The sequence below is a fragment of the Diadema antillarum genome, unplaced genomic scaffold (genome assembly GCF_040938485.1).
Source record: "Diadema antillarum isolate AM-2024a unplaced genomic scaffold, OU_Dant_1.0 scf00000123, whole genome shotgun sequence".
Taxonomy (NCBI): domain Eukaryota; kingdom Metazoa; phylum Echinodermata; class Echinoidea; order Diadematoida; family Diadematidae; genus Diadema; species Diadema antillarum.
The window spans coordinates 501020-515913 of NW_027271012.1; the positions used below are offsets into that span (position 1 = coordinate 501020).

The window sequence follows — 14894 nt, forward strand, 5'->3', positions numbered from 1 at the left end:
GTAGTGTACCGGTACATTGTTTTTGCATAATCTTTCATTGTTGGATGAAAAAAAAAGCGACATTGGCGTGGTATTAGCGTTTTCACCGTAGCGTTTTCACCGGAAAATGATAAATAATTGAAAAATACGCTAGAATTCACTAGAAATTGCTTTGTTGTTGTTGTTGTTTTTAGATAAAGGGATATACACTGTATTATAAGCTTTGGATATTCCCTTCGCAGTCTTGAATATTAGACTAAGCGCTGTGGACATCATAACCCTTGGATATTCCCTTTGCTGCCTTGAATAAAGACTAAGCGCACTGCGTTTACAACAGAACACCTGTGGACATACAGAAGACAGTGCTCTTCTTTGTATAGCGGTTGGTCTCGATTCAGAAGTACAGGGATATAACAACGAGACCAAATTGGTTTAAAATTCATTTACTATGACTAAGCTACTCATTTGGAAATGCTATCATAGCTTGATAAGCATATCTATGCCCGACAAACAAAATGACACCAAAAAGGTATTGCCACCTCAGATGGTACCAATATCTGGCCTGGCCCATGGACTAAAAGACTAGTGCAGCTGACGTACCAATATACCTTTGCATACTGTTGGAGCACAATAAAATGCCAGCTCTGGCAATCCCAGGTCTTCTCTTCATCGTCTTTCTCTTTCCCTACCCCTTCTCCTATTTTTCTTCTTCCTCATTTCTTCTAAATCTTCATCTTTTTCTTCTTCTTCTCTCCCGTTTTCAATATTTCCTCTACACTTTGTCTCAAATTGTTCTAAATCTGAAACGAGCAAGGGTGTGTTACCATTCCCTGGATCGTGTATGTGCATGCTCTCTGCTGCATCGTGCTGCTGGAGTCGGGGAAGTACGTGTGATACTAATTTTAGAACATTACATCACTTCGAACGGCCGACCAAAATAGTCTCGTCTGACGAGTATAAAACACACCCACAGTGCGGAAGTGAACGGTGTTGTTAAAAGCAAGCCACCGTAGCTGTGAACAGTGACAAGCTCCAAACTCTGGCCAGCGTAACCATCTAGGATCTTACCAAGCAGGAATATAAACCGCGATTCTAAACCCTTATCTCTTTACTAAGATTTGAAGAGTCAACAAATCTTGCCGTGAAACCATGGCTCCGACAATGCCGTCTAGTACAGTCGACGTAAGCATCAAGCTGACCAGCGGTCGTACCGCTAAGTTCCCCGTGCCCTACGGCACGACCGTCGCTGAGCTGTGCCAGAAAGCAGCTGCGGAGGAGAAATCACCCGCGGAAGAAGTAACGTTGAGGTTCGATGGCAAGACGCTGAAGAGAAGCAAAACTGTCCGAGATTATGGGATCCGGGTGGAAACAGTACTGAAAGTCAAGGTAATTGTTGTCATATTTGATACTTCAAGAATTATTTTGAAATGTTAATATTTCAATATGCATGTCATTGTCACTCTTGCAGCCGCCAGTATACTATTGTACTATTACAATCATGAGCTCGCTCATTCTAGGCCAACCAAGTCATGACCCCTGCCGGTAACCGCACCCAAGTGAATAGTAGCGTATTTTATATACCGGAAGCGGCAGTAGCTGCTCTACTGTGGACTAATTAATGTACATAAAAATCGCCTAAAAATCCACGTTTTTACACCTTATAAGTCATTTAGTGTAGGCATAGTGATTCTGTAAATATAATTGCTTCCTTGCAGATATTCCAATGTTCCTAGCTCTCCCTATCTATATCTCTCACTATATCTCTCTTTCTCTCAATTCTGTCTATATAGAAGGCCCATGCATGCATGTCGTGCATTGCACAGTTATTTACTCCATTAGAGTTAATATCAGTGGTTATTAATGTTGATATCTGGAAACTAATTGTTTCTGTGTTCTCCAAAATTGAATTTATTTTCATATTTCCTCTGATCCTCTTCTGTTCATTTCCCTTACTCCATCCTTTCTCTTTCTAAAGCATATGCATAGGGATATCTATTTACACAGTGACTGGGCTGTGTATAGTTAGCATAGGGGCTACATCTGGTGTGATATGCACTGTATTAATGTACATGGTTCATTATTATCTTTGTGTTAGGGTTTGATCATGAAATGATATTTACAGAAGTGGCATCCAATCACAATCATGTGTTTATTCTCTTCAGTAGTAAATTAGGAATACCCGTAGTTGCTGCACAATATAGAAATTTCATGTAATGCCATGCAGCATTAAGCTTTGTGTTACATTCATGATGTAGTGGCACCATTGTTTGAGTCAACATACAGGTGTTGTATTTTTCTAAAATGTCTACATTTCTTTTCTTTTTTTAAGAACAGTGTACATTTACTATCTTTTTGGATCATTAACATATAAATTCAAAGAAGATGATATCATTTTGTTCATTTTCTTTTCTTGCAGATGATTGTCAAGCAGACATTGCAGATGAACTTGAAACTTCCAAAGGATGAGATTGTTTCCTTTTCGATCTATAACACATCTCTCCTCTCTGAAATCAAGAACAAATTACTGCAGGAGAAACCTGACATGCACCAAAATCTGATTGTTTTCAAGGTAAGTCTCCTAATCACTTCAATTCATCGGATGTGGGGGATGTTGGCAGGAGTGGGATGGGGTTGGGTAGTAAGCAGTGGCGGACTCAGGGGGAGTGCACCGGGTGCGCGCCCCCTTTTACTTTATTCTAAAAACAAAATAAATAAAAAGAAAAAATGGGGGAGGGGTGCATGCACCCCCTTTTATTTTGTAAAGGCACCCCCTCTTTGTGAAATTCCTGGATCCGCCCCTTGTAATTCATGACAGGTCTGCATTGAATAGGCATGTGTATATCTTTTATGTTTAAGGTTACTTATATCTCAGCTTATACTGAATATTACATCAATGACAGACTTACCCACTGAGAATACCCGTTTGTACAAGTATGGATGTCTGCATACTTTTAAAATCTGAAAATTGAATCTCCCTTGCTATGAAGTCTTGAATCAAATCTTTGAAATAATCTCTTGTCAATGCAATAAAAGCCAAGCAACAATTCCTTTGTGGTTTCTATGCATCCCGTCTTAATGATATTGTATCTGTGTCTAAATAGATATTTTAAATTGTCTTAAGACAGTGATGTCAACCTTATTATAGTAAGAATAATATTGTGGCTGAAGACCGACTATTGCTCTCAATGACTGCATGCACGTCTGTGTATAGACAATAGGCATGTCAGAATTTATAATTCATGTGAAATTTTAGTTTAATTTTTTACAAGTGAAAGCGGCAACCATGAAGAGAGATTATTTTGTTCTCTCCTCTCAAAACTGATCTCATACATTTTTGATCGGACTACTTATTATAATAATGACTCCATTTGATTCTTTAGTTGCATGTCAGGAAGCTTTTGAAAGAGATACAGGTTTGGTAAAATGAGAGAATTTTGAAAACGGCATTCATATTGCACCAAGCATCTGTGGGTATGATAGCTACATTTAAAGAACCTACCCATACTCAAGTTGTAACATATATGTTGGCTGTATTGTATTTCTTCAAGATTGGTCAAATGGAGCTGAATATGTCAAACTACGCCTACGAGGACTGTCTCGAAGATGGAGAAAAGATTGATGTGATCGTCAAGCGTCCGCCTGGAGCAGATGGGGAAGAGGAGGAAGAGATGGCAGAGGAAGATAAGCAGGTATAGGCATTTTGCAAAACCAGACTTTCTTTGCACAATTTGTTTTTCCCTTGTAATGATTTTTTTAAAAAAATGATGGAGGGAGATGTTTTAGGCACATAATTTGGCAGTCTATTCTGGAGTGATGGTTCAGGGGTCGAGGTTACTGTAGAACCAGAAATGTTTGCATGCATTCTGATTTCACAAATTTTGTGAGAGTCAAGATTTGCAAAATTTAACTGCATGTGAAAGTTCTTGTCAACATTATTTTGTAATGCTAGTGACAATTGGTTTCAATTTGCAAAAGTTTTATTCTGCGGATATTTCTTGTTTTACAGTATCTACATAGTGAAAGGCAAAACAAACCTAGAAATTTTGGCATGCATGCAAAGTGAAATGTGCGCAAAAGCCGAATGTCTACACATTGTATTGAATGGCAGTGACTCTTTGCAAAGAGGCATGCCAAAAAAAAAAGGTTGTTGGTTCCAATTCGTGAAATTTCGTCCTCGACTGCTTCTGGTGTATGAATGACTGATTTGTCTTTTGCAGTGTGGTTTAAGCTCTGATATATTATCAGTTCCCATGCAAGCTAACAGCCCTTTTAATTAATGGCAATCAGATGACAAATCTAGTGAAACGGTGCTGACCAGTCTAACCCTGTCTTGCAATTCTTGTATTCAAGTGCATTGATCATGACAAGCTAGGTTTTGTTATTACCTCTGCCAAGGTTGTTTTTAGCATTTGTTTGTTTGTCTGACTGAATCCAGGAACTTTGTAAGAAATTTTTGAAGGATTCTTTTATCAAAATCATTGGCAAATAGCCCCAACAAACTAGAGCATTCTGGCTGCATGGATTTGAGGTGGGCATATTAAAGTGCCGACCATGTGCTCAAGGCCCAGCAAGAATTGTTTTAAGTACATGTACAAGGAAGAGATACAAGAAAGGATTCTTTATCATTAGACAACAGAGCCAGTTTCAGCATATGTGTGTATGGATGGAAATGAGCTGCTTGGTGGAGGTCTGCGCTCTCTGAGTGCTTTTCTAGTTGTTGCTGTTACTGTTGTTGATGATAATAATTAAAATTCTGTATTTATTTCCTGTTAAGAAAAATGGGAAAATATTAACAATGAGGGATGCATGAAGTTCCCAAATCATATTTTGTACACACCAGATACCAAGGTTTACCACTTGATTGCCTGAACCCCCACAAAGTCAAATGTTTACTTTGTTCCCCTGCATACAGGAAGTCTTGAACAGCTTTGCTGCCAACATTACATCGCAGCGTAAAGTCGACGTGGTATTCTCCTTCGACACGACTGGCAGCATGTACTCTTTGTTATCAACGGTAGGTTTTATCATGGACGACCAACCTCGCTACTTCCTGGTGTGTGTTGATACAGCAGAGAATCATTGACATAAAGTGCTTAGCTACTTCATTACCCACTGCATTAAAGACCTATAGTGCAATTGATGTACAATTGCAGCAACTAACTTGACACAAGTCAAACTGTTAATATATGCTGTTACTGCACTGTAATAATATTTCCCACAAAAAACCCAGACAAACAAACAAACTAAAAAATTGTGCATAATATATCACCTCAAGGCACATATCAAAACCCAGTTCCTCTTCAGAAAAACTTTGTCAATAAAAAAGAAAGTTATCATCATCATAAAATGTATATTTTAGAGCATGTAACAGTGTCTTTCTTTCTATATAACCAAACCGAACTGCACCAGCGTTTCTTTTCTATTACATTTATCTGTTTTGTTCATAATTTGGTTGGCAACTTTATTTGTTATAAAAGTTATGCAGTCGTATGTTTATATATTTATATGTTTGCATATTTATATGTTTCTTAGGTCCAGGCAAAACTCCGACACTCAGTCACCAAACTCCTGGCAGATATTCCCAACATCCAGATCGGTATCATGGCCCATGGAGACTACTGTGACCAGCACATCTATGTCCTGAGAAAGCATGACCTCTCTTCAGAAGTTCTTGACCTTGTGAACTTTGTCACAGAAACGGACCGCAGTGGAGGGGAAGGAAACTTTGCTGTGAGTGTCATTGGTGGACATACATAATTTTTTGGTCAATTTTTTTTCTCCCATATTAGCTTGGAAATGAATCCACAAACTGTTTTCGAAATAAGTTTTATAGATGTATTTGCTGTACAATATAGCTTTTTGAAATAAGTTCTATAGATGTATTTACTGTAACTGTCATTACTGAATAGAGGCATATGAACTGTACATGTACTTCTGAAAGTGAAATTCAGTGTTGTAGGGTCAGCAGAAAATACATTGTTTTCCAAAGACCTTGATTAAAAACAATGAGTGCTGATGCATATGTGACAGAAAACAAAAAACAAAACAAACGAACAGACAAAAAACGAACAAATGTTCAAGTATTTCTGTCACATTAAACAAGATGTCTTGAAATCTCATGATGTGATTTGGTTCATAGGTCTTACTTTGACTATAAGCAAAACAAATTGATATGTGCTATGTATATGATCATGTTTGTAATTGTACTGTTATTCCTTCCAACAACTTGCGGGTACACACTGTACTTTTCATGTTTTTGACATAAGTTTGCACTATCCACTTTTTTTCTTCCAGTGTTACGAGTGGGTCTTGAGACATGCGAACAATCTGTCCTGGCGAGAGGACGCAGCCAAAGCTCTGGTCATCATTGGTGATGTCGTCCCACACGAGAAGTCTTACACCACTGAACAGGTGGACTGGAGGGCAGAACTTGATGACTTAATCGCCAAGGAAGTCAAGGTATGTCCCCTCCCCTCAAAAAGATGAATGATTATAGTAATCATAAAATGTTGATAAAACAGAAGTCATAGGGTACATGCAGACACTCTATATACAGAATATGAATTGATTTTTTTTTCTGATACTTTTAATTGTAATATTTACACACTTTGTACTACAACTGACTCATTGCTTTAATGTATATAGAATCAAGATGTGCCACTTCCATTGCAATTATGTCCATGGAATGCATTTTCCATGAGTTTTTGTTTTTTGCTTATATTTAATTGTATCTTAAATTCAGGTGCAAGTTGTTGTTCAAGCACAATGCATTAGTCAAAAATGGCTTCTCTCTTGTTATTTTTGTCTTGTTATGGCACATCACAGTCTTGCAATTAAAGACATTATGTTTTGATGTTTTTTAGGTGTATGGAGTGCAGGCACGCAGCTATGAACCAGCCAACTCTTTCTACGGGTACATGGCACGCAAATCTGGAGGTGCTCATATCAAATTCCAGCACTTTGGTCTTATCACCGACATGTTCCTTGCAGGTAGGACTGCCATTCTCTTCTTGTCAACGTCTTGTGTACGTTGAACATTAATTTGGATGATGCCCTTATCTAGAGATTTAAGCAAAATATATGTATATTATGTCATACAACTATTGGTATTACTGCCATTCTAAGTATTGATAATATTTTGCTTTTTATTGTTCAAAGGTGTGCAAGCAGAAAGTCAACATCAATGTAATTAGCAGTAGTTATCATAATATGTAAAGAAATTTGGGGAATTGCTATAAGGAAGAAAGTTATCAAGTATCCCCCTTTAATCAAAGGAAAGGTCCTAAATAGACCGATTTATACAAATCAAACATCCGCATAGCGATTTTTACAACATTATTGTAACCACTGTGAAATATCAGAAGATATCTCTCACAAGCAGTAGTGTTATTTTCAATTTTGTGTATGTTTAGTAATATCAGATGAGCAGAGTAACCAGGAATATATCATGACCCTTTAAAAATGATGATATCTCCTCATATTTACAGTGTGCTACCGAGAGTCCGGAGATGACCAGCTCAAGGCGTATGTAGATGAGATGAAGAACGAAGGAAGGATGACAGAGGAAATGATGGATGTGATGCAGCAGTTAGAGAAGAAACCAGAGGAGGAAGAGGAAAAGAAAGAGGAGGAAAAGAAGGAGGAGGAAAAGAAGGAGGAGGAGAAGAAGGAGGAAGGAGCAGCAGCTGAACCTGCGGGTGCAGCAGCAGCAGAGCCATCGCCACAGAGACTGCAGGTGAGAAATCAGACAAGATGGAGAATTATCAAACATACTTTTTTTTCTTTTAACATCCGTTAGTGTGCTTTCTCCCCCCCCCCCCCCCCACAATTATCATGTCATTTTCGCATATTGTATGTATATATTGTACATAGTTTTCAGGCTGAATTTTCCAGTCTTGTGTATCTGGTGGTTTTTTTTGTTTTGTTTTGTATCTGTAAATATGAGTTTCTGCAATTTACAAGCTTTGCTTCTCAGCAGGACTCCTATCTTTTCCACCTCCTGTATATGTTAACTCTTTTTAGCTATCTGTCATGTTTGTGTAATCATTGATCTCTTGTCTTCACCCATTATTACAATTTCTCTAATTTGTTTTCTTGGTGGAATTGAACAAATAAAATTGAAATTGAAATTCTAAATTGAATAGATATTCTTTAACCCATCCATGACAAACTATCATATGTCAGTAACTTTTAAACCATCGCCTGCAGGATTAATCCGCAGGATTGACATTCATGGAAACCAAATCTTTCATTCAGTGCATCAAAGTTCCTTTGGCAGGGACTTTATGCCATTGGTCCTGTAGTTGCCAAATTAAGCATTCATTGCTTTGCTTTCTTATCAGCAATAACACAAAATAAATCATTAAGGTAACTGTATTTGTGCCAAAAACATCCATTGAAGAGACAAATAACAAAGACAACAAATGACAACAAATAACAAAAACAAAGAGACAAAAAAGCATCTCATACTGAGCACATCTTGGGAAAAGAAAGCTCAGAACAAGAAGAAAAGTGATTTGCCATTCTAATGAGCATTGGACCTTAACCTGTTGAGGATGGACTTATTTTGCTATAGCGCGCAGTTCCCATAGACACCTGCCCGAGTATTCTCAGGACTCGTCCTCAAAGGGTTAAAAGGAGAGAGATGTTGGTAATACTGATGTTAACATTGCACTGGAAATTTCCATCACACAATGATTGTAAACATTGTCATCTCTTTTGTCTGCACAGGAGGAGGTTTACATTGCTGAATCGTGGTGGGATGAGACTTTGGACCAACGAACGAGGGTGGCATTCAACTACGATGCCGACAACGACAGCTGGAGCCGAAACAGCATCGACCACAACTCCCGCAACCTAGATAGGGCATCGACAACTCGTAGAAAGTCCAAGAAGGGGAAGAAGGGCTGCGCTTTGATGTAGACGATACTTCCACTTCCATATTAAAGGGAACAGACTTTGACTTAAAGCGTACTGCAGCAGGTTGATGGATTCTTGTGTCTGCTTTCCAAGACAACTCACATGCAGGACTCAAGGGCATACCAGGTATGCTCAAGGACTGGTTTGCGAGGCTGGTTAGCCCGTCCAAGGAAAATCTTCCATCAGTGAGTTTAGTCGGTGGTGATTTGACAGTGAGAAGTTTGTCACATTGATGGCAATCACGTTTCACTGTGTTGGGATATATAACTGCCAATTTGGTTGGAGGAGCAAACTGACATAACACAAACTTTTTGTGCTTCCATTATCAGTTGAATGATTGTTGATTCCAGACATTTATCCTTAAGTTTCCTCAATCATGGTATAAAAAATCAGATGTGTACAAACACACAAGAGGACCACTATGACTGCTTTTGTTCAAGTGTCCTTTATTGATTAGTTTTTATCCTTAGTTTTGTATTTTTTCTACTGAGAATTAATGATATAAATGAGTCATAACTGAACCCTAATTGATTTTTAACCTTGATTACCAGTGAGTATGACAGCTTGTCATTCCATTGTTTGTTCCATTAGATGTTGTCATACAAGTGATTCTATGTCTTTGTTTTTGTTTGATTATGCAAACCTCAATCAAGTCAGCTAGGCATGATAATGGGCATTATATTCAAATATGAATATGTTATATTCTGTAGTTTATTTTGTGATATGAGGATGAAATTTGAAGAAAATGATAAGTCTTTCATAGGATAAGTGTTGGACTTCTGTAACAGGATTTGCATTTATCCACAGTTTTTTGTTTGTCTATTTATGCTAAGATGTAAAGTGTGTGTGTAAAATGTGAGCCTGAAATCTCAAAGTCTGCTCTCTATACTGACATAAAAAGAATCATTCTAAATAATAAAGAGTTTGAAATATGTCATGTGAGCTGAGCTTGGTACGTTCTGTGCTTAATATTTGTAAAACAGCTTCTTTGAAATATTTGGTTCGCTGTCACATTAACTGTGTACATTCACACGGTCACTCTTGCCCATGTGATCCTATGTTGCTTATTAGTCTTCCATTTCTGAAGACCCATGCTACTTAAGAAATATGCAAGTTGAATTATACACATTTTTCATATATCCTTAATTTTTTTTTTCATGTTTTACGCTGAAGTTTTTTATGCCTATATGTACCAGAAAAAAGGGAAGGGCAAAATTTTACAAATTGATTGAACTAGGTACTGAAATGCTACGTTTACTAAAATTATCATAACTGCCATGGATGACCAGCATCTAGCTCAAAATACCACTCACTTTGTGTGTGCAATAATGTTTTAAATTATTGTACAGTGGAGTGGTAAAGAAACTGCTTATCATACTGTTTCTCCAGTAGTAAAAGCTTCAAATTTAGCCAGATTACACCATGTTTGTCTGCATTTTACTTCCTTGCCGACCTTTTAATCATGCCTCTTGTTATTCCTCTTCAGGCTCTTGCATGATAAGACACAAACTGATCATTCAATTGTAAAGAGGATTAAACAGATTTGTGGGTACTCTCCAAAGGAAAATAGCCTCAGGAATTTTCTTCCTTCTCTTCCTGTGGAATTAAGCCTGTAATATAACATACAAAAAAGCACATGAGTACACAAACACACGATGGTCATATATAAAAAGTCATGTGCTGAAGGGGGCAGGAGCATTTACCCCCCCCCCCCCCCCCCACCACCACCACCACCACCACCACCACCAACACCACCAACACCAACACCACCACTATATTCAGAGGATTCCTGTTCATGGGACAAACTGTATACAATGCACACCACAAGAAAATGAAATTTAAATATATATACATATATACATGTATTTTTATAACAAATTCATTACATGCAATGTACACCATAAAGAAATGGAATGTATAACTTTTTTTACAACAATTTTAGTATAGTTTAAGGGAAGAATTTTAAAAATGCAATATCTTATCAATTATCCTTTGCCCCTCTCCTATAGAAAATTTCATGTTTATATCATATGAACTTTCATTCATTATGTTTCTCATGTGTTGGGTAAAATTGTGCACAGATTTTGTGTGAAGAACCTGAAAATGCACAAAGGCCTTTTGCAGGGAACGCTTTGTACAGTACCAATGTTTACCAGTTTGTCATTGTCCCGTGCTGTAGTTTAGACACACATAAAGACTGAAAATCTAAGAAACATGTTTATTTCTTCTTGAGACTGCCTTTGTATCAAAATTTTCATCAAAAATATTAACTGTTGAAATTAAAGGTACATACATGTTAATACATGTGTTTGGTACTGATAGGCCTATTGAGAAAGATATGTATGATGTCTGCAGAAATGGGTTATATTACATGGATGTGTAATTATATACATGTGCAATTTCATTATGCATTACAATAACATATGCCAGTTCGATATTGATTTGTTTACTTGCAATTTTCTTAATACTTGTACATTGATTAAGTAGGAAAGCATTCTGTACATTTATGTTTCACATCCCTTCTATATATGATAAATTTGTAGTAAAGCTTTGTACTTGACTTTATCACTTTTTTTCCCAACAGGACCACTTTATAAATATTTATTATGATCTGATGCAACATTGTATCTCTTTTTTTCCTGATTCTTTACGAGAGTACATTGTTTACATATTTCATTTTACTGCATGAAATGCATATCTTTGTATATGAAATACATTGTATCTACCTGTACATACACCTTTTTGTGCTAATAAAATCATTTGTGTATACAATGTAAGGATCAATTATTGTCTAATTTTACTTGAGTCGAGCAACAGTATACTAGTTCTTATCTATTAGAAAGTTTTACTTGAGTCGAGCAACAGTAACTAGTTCTTATTTATTAGAAAGTACTGGCAAGAATGAGAATAAACAGGAAATTCCAGATGTGCAACATGGCTGAAGTGGGTGGATTGAGTTTGGATGAGAGGCATGTTAATTTATTCATTTATTCATACAATTTACTGCCCACAATGCAATAGGGTCTGTGACATACTCCTCTACTATTCAGTAAGTCTCACAAATATCTGACTTAGAGCTTTACATATTATGTCTAGGGTAATGGTAATAAAAGTGCAAAATAATTTGGATGTTCATTTATGGGAAGGAGAATGTTGTACATAGACAAGTAAGGTTTGTAAATGAAAATGACAATATGGGCTACAGTTCTGACAAGTACCATAATACATGTATCATTCTATTTCAAAAGGAAATGAGTGCCTCCAGTGCATTGATTCAGTTTTACATTTTCCAGTGTATGTGGTGTCCATCAAAGTTGATAGACTATTGCTTCCATGTTTGCAGTTCACATGATCAAGGCTGTTTAGATATTTACAAAATCAATGATACAAACTGAAGTAAAATGGTTTCCATTACATTTAAAAGAAATGTAGTCAAAATTATATTTGAGCTCTAAGGCACAAATAAAAAAATTTAGAACGATGTAGATTTACATTTACTTTGTGATGTAACTTGATATATTATACTTCACATAATGTCAACAGAATAATCATATTTCAGTGTTTTACAATAATATGCAAATCAACAAATTTAACATAACATCTTGTACAGATATTGTCTCCTCAGTAATTCAATGCATATATTATCTCCAGGGTGTAAAAGGGCAATACTCATTTCTCATTTTATCATCATGCATATTTTCAATGATAAAATTAAAGCAATTTTTTTGCTTGTGAGCATATATTTTTAAGGCAAATGGCAGCAAAATGTCCCGCCCCCCTCCCCATCGTAAAAAACTAATAAAAGTCAATCCCTGCTCCCATAAAGTCGGCAACCTCACTTTGAGAAATGTAGCACGGTCCTGGTAGGCTAACTTATATAGATAACATAAAAAGAGCATTAGGGCTGACACAACGTCATTTTTTTTTTCCAGATCTTAAGCACACATTACCTGGTACATAGACACTTCAAAGTTCAACACATCATTACCATTTTAGCACACAAGGTTTTTCATGTTGTCTAAGTTATCTGTTCAAAATGATCAAGAGCCATAAAGAAACAAATATGATTTCTGTAGGTTTCTCTCTGAATGGATATATATTACTTGGATATTTCTCAGATTTTAAATACATAAGAAAGAAGTGAGAAGGTATATTGATTTCTTCAACAGTCTAATAAGAAAACTTATCTATAATCAATTACACGTGCATCATGCGATCAACATCAGAGGGGTCACATTGTATTCTACAACGGATATAATTAAGAGTGAAGACTGTGATGTCGTTGGTGGTTGTAGCAAAATCAGTTTTCAACAAAAGGGACAATGGGCATAATGAATAAATGCAATTATCTTTCGTTTTGAAGGCTGAAAGCTTTAAAGTAGATGAATGTATATTCATTATATACAATAGAAAGATATGGGAAATAGAGAGAGGGCCAGTATATAGATGGAAAGATAGTCACCTATTTCACGAGAATGCCGATAGTCATGTACACTAGTTCCAAGTTCTTGGATTACTTACAGTAGGTGGTTCAAATCAAAATACATACAATACTCGAGTGGAGTATACTTCCACTTGAGTATAGAAATGGTCAAAAGAAAATGATCCGCTCTTGTTGTGTACAAGTTACTAGTGTGTTTACAAAAGCCCCGCCCACAAACCGCGGTTCAGTGAAAGTGGCAAGGACGGCGGCTATAGAGATGTATTCTTAGTATACATCTCTATGCTATGCTACCACCACAGAACTCAGAACTCAGTTCTGCTCTGTGGCTACCACTCGCACTCGCACGCTGTCTATGATCTACAGGACTACTCGCATGTACGTCCAAGCAGCATTTCATGATCACGATCACCGGTAGTAAAGCGCGGCGGTTACGGCCGGATGGGATCGCTCCAAGTTAGCCAGCGACTTTGCTTCAAAATGACACGTACATGCTTTTAACCTTGTCATTTATTTTCATGAAGCTGCAGAAGATAACCCAACCCTGATCGATGAACAGGTCCTGACTTCAGCGGCTGCCCTACACCTTGCCTTGTACACCATCGTTGTGAAGAAAGTAAGTGCATTTACTGCATTACCATAAACGCAGTTTATCACAAATACCTGGTACAGTACTCCGCGGCCAGTCGCGGTCTGATTGCTTCATCACACACGGCCAACGACGGCGAGGATGAATGCAATTCATGGCCAAGTTGCCCACGCCACCCTGCGTCCTTTGTTTCACGCACCTCTGTGCTTACACTTTACAGGCGATTTGTTTTTCTTTTCTTCTTTCAGCAACGATTATTAAAATTAATCCTTGTTTCCTTGTCTCTTCAAAGTTCAAGGATCCCATTGCAGCGTATAATCCACAAAACCAACAGAAAGTGGCCAGGCATGGCTTAAAGGGCAGATTCTGAAAGAGCAGACTTCAAAAATCAACACAAGCTTTCCTTTATGATTGATGTATTATTTTTGATTCAATTCAAATGGATTGTCCTGACCTGTAATATCTAATTATTGGAAAGAGAGCACACACTCTGGAAAAGTGTGAACCGAGAAAATTAGAAGAGGCTCAGAAGTACAAGGTCTATTCAATCTCTTGTCTTGATATTTTCTTTACCAAGCTGTGCTAGCTATGTGATGAATGGGACAAAAAAACGGAATGTAAACAAACCACCATAGAATTTAGAAACAACATTTCAACTATATGAAGGGATTCTCAAATTAAAGCTGAAATTGAACATGCTCTATGAACAAATTCAGTCCATGATTAATGCCAACTTTCAAAACAATTAGTTAGCATTAGCATTATCTTTTCAAAAGTTATTACCAGGTAGTAGTTGAAGGTGATGAGTGTGCAAAGGAATTTAAAGAAATGAAATTAAGGAACCTCTAAGACTTAGACTCTAGAGTACGACATACCTGATCACATTACTCTACCAAAAAAAAAAAAGTGTGGAAAAACAGCTGAAAACCCTCTTTTCCATTTAATTTATGATCCCAAACTTTGGAA

General features: G+C 37.0%; 1 protein-coding gene across 1 annotated transcript; it reads left to right on the top strand.

Moving 5' to 3' along the window:
* The first annotated feature begins 1128 nt into the window (after nt 1-1128).
* LOC139720193 (uncharacterized) lies at nt 1129-9242 on the top strand. Its single transcript, XM_071631557.1, has 9 exons — nt 1129-1365; nt 2396-2548; nt 3528-3668; nt 4892-4993; nt 5512-5709; nt 6274-6438; nt 6843-6969; nt 7467-7714; nt 8710-9242. The coding sequence occupies exons 1-9, from the start codon at nt 1129-1131 to the stop codon at nt 8899-8901; spliced, it is 1563 nt and encodes a 520-aa protein (XP_071487658.1). The 3' UTR covers nt 8902-9242.
* Nucleotides 9243-14894: the final 5652 nt, after the last annotated feature.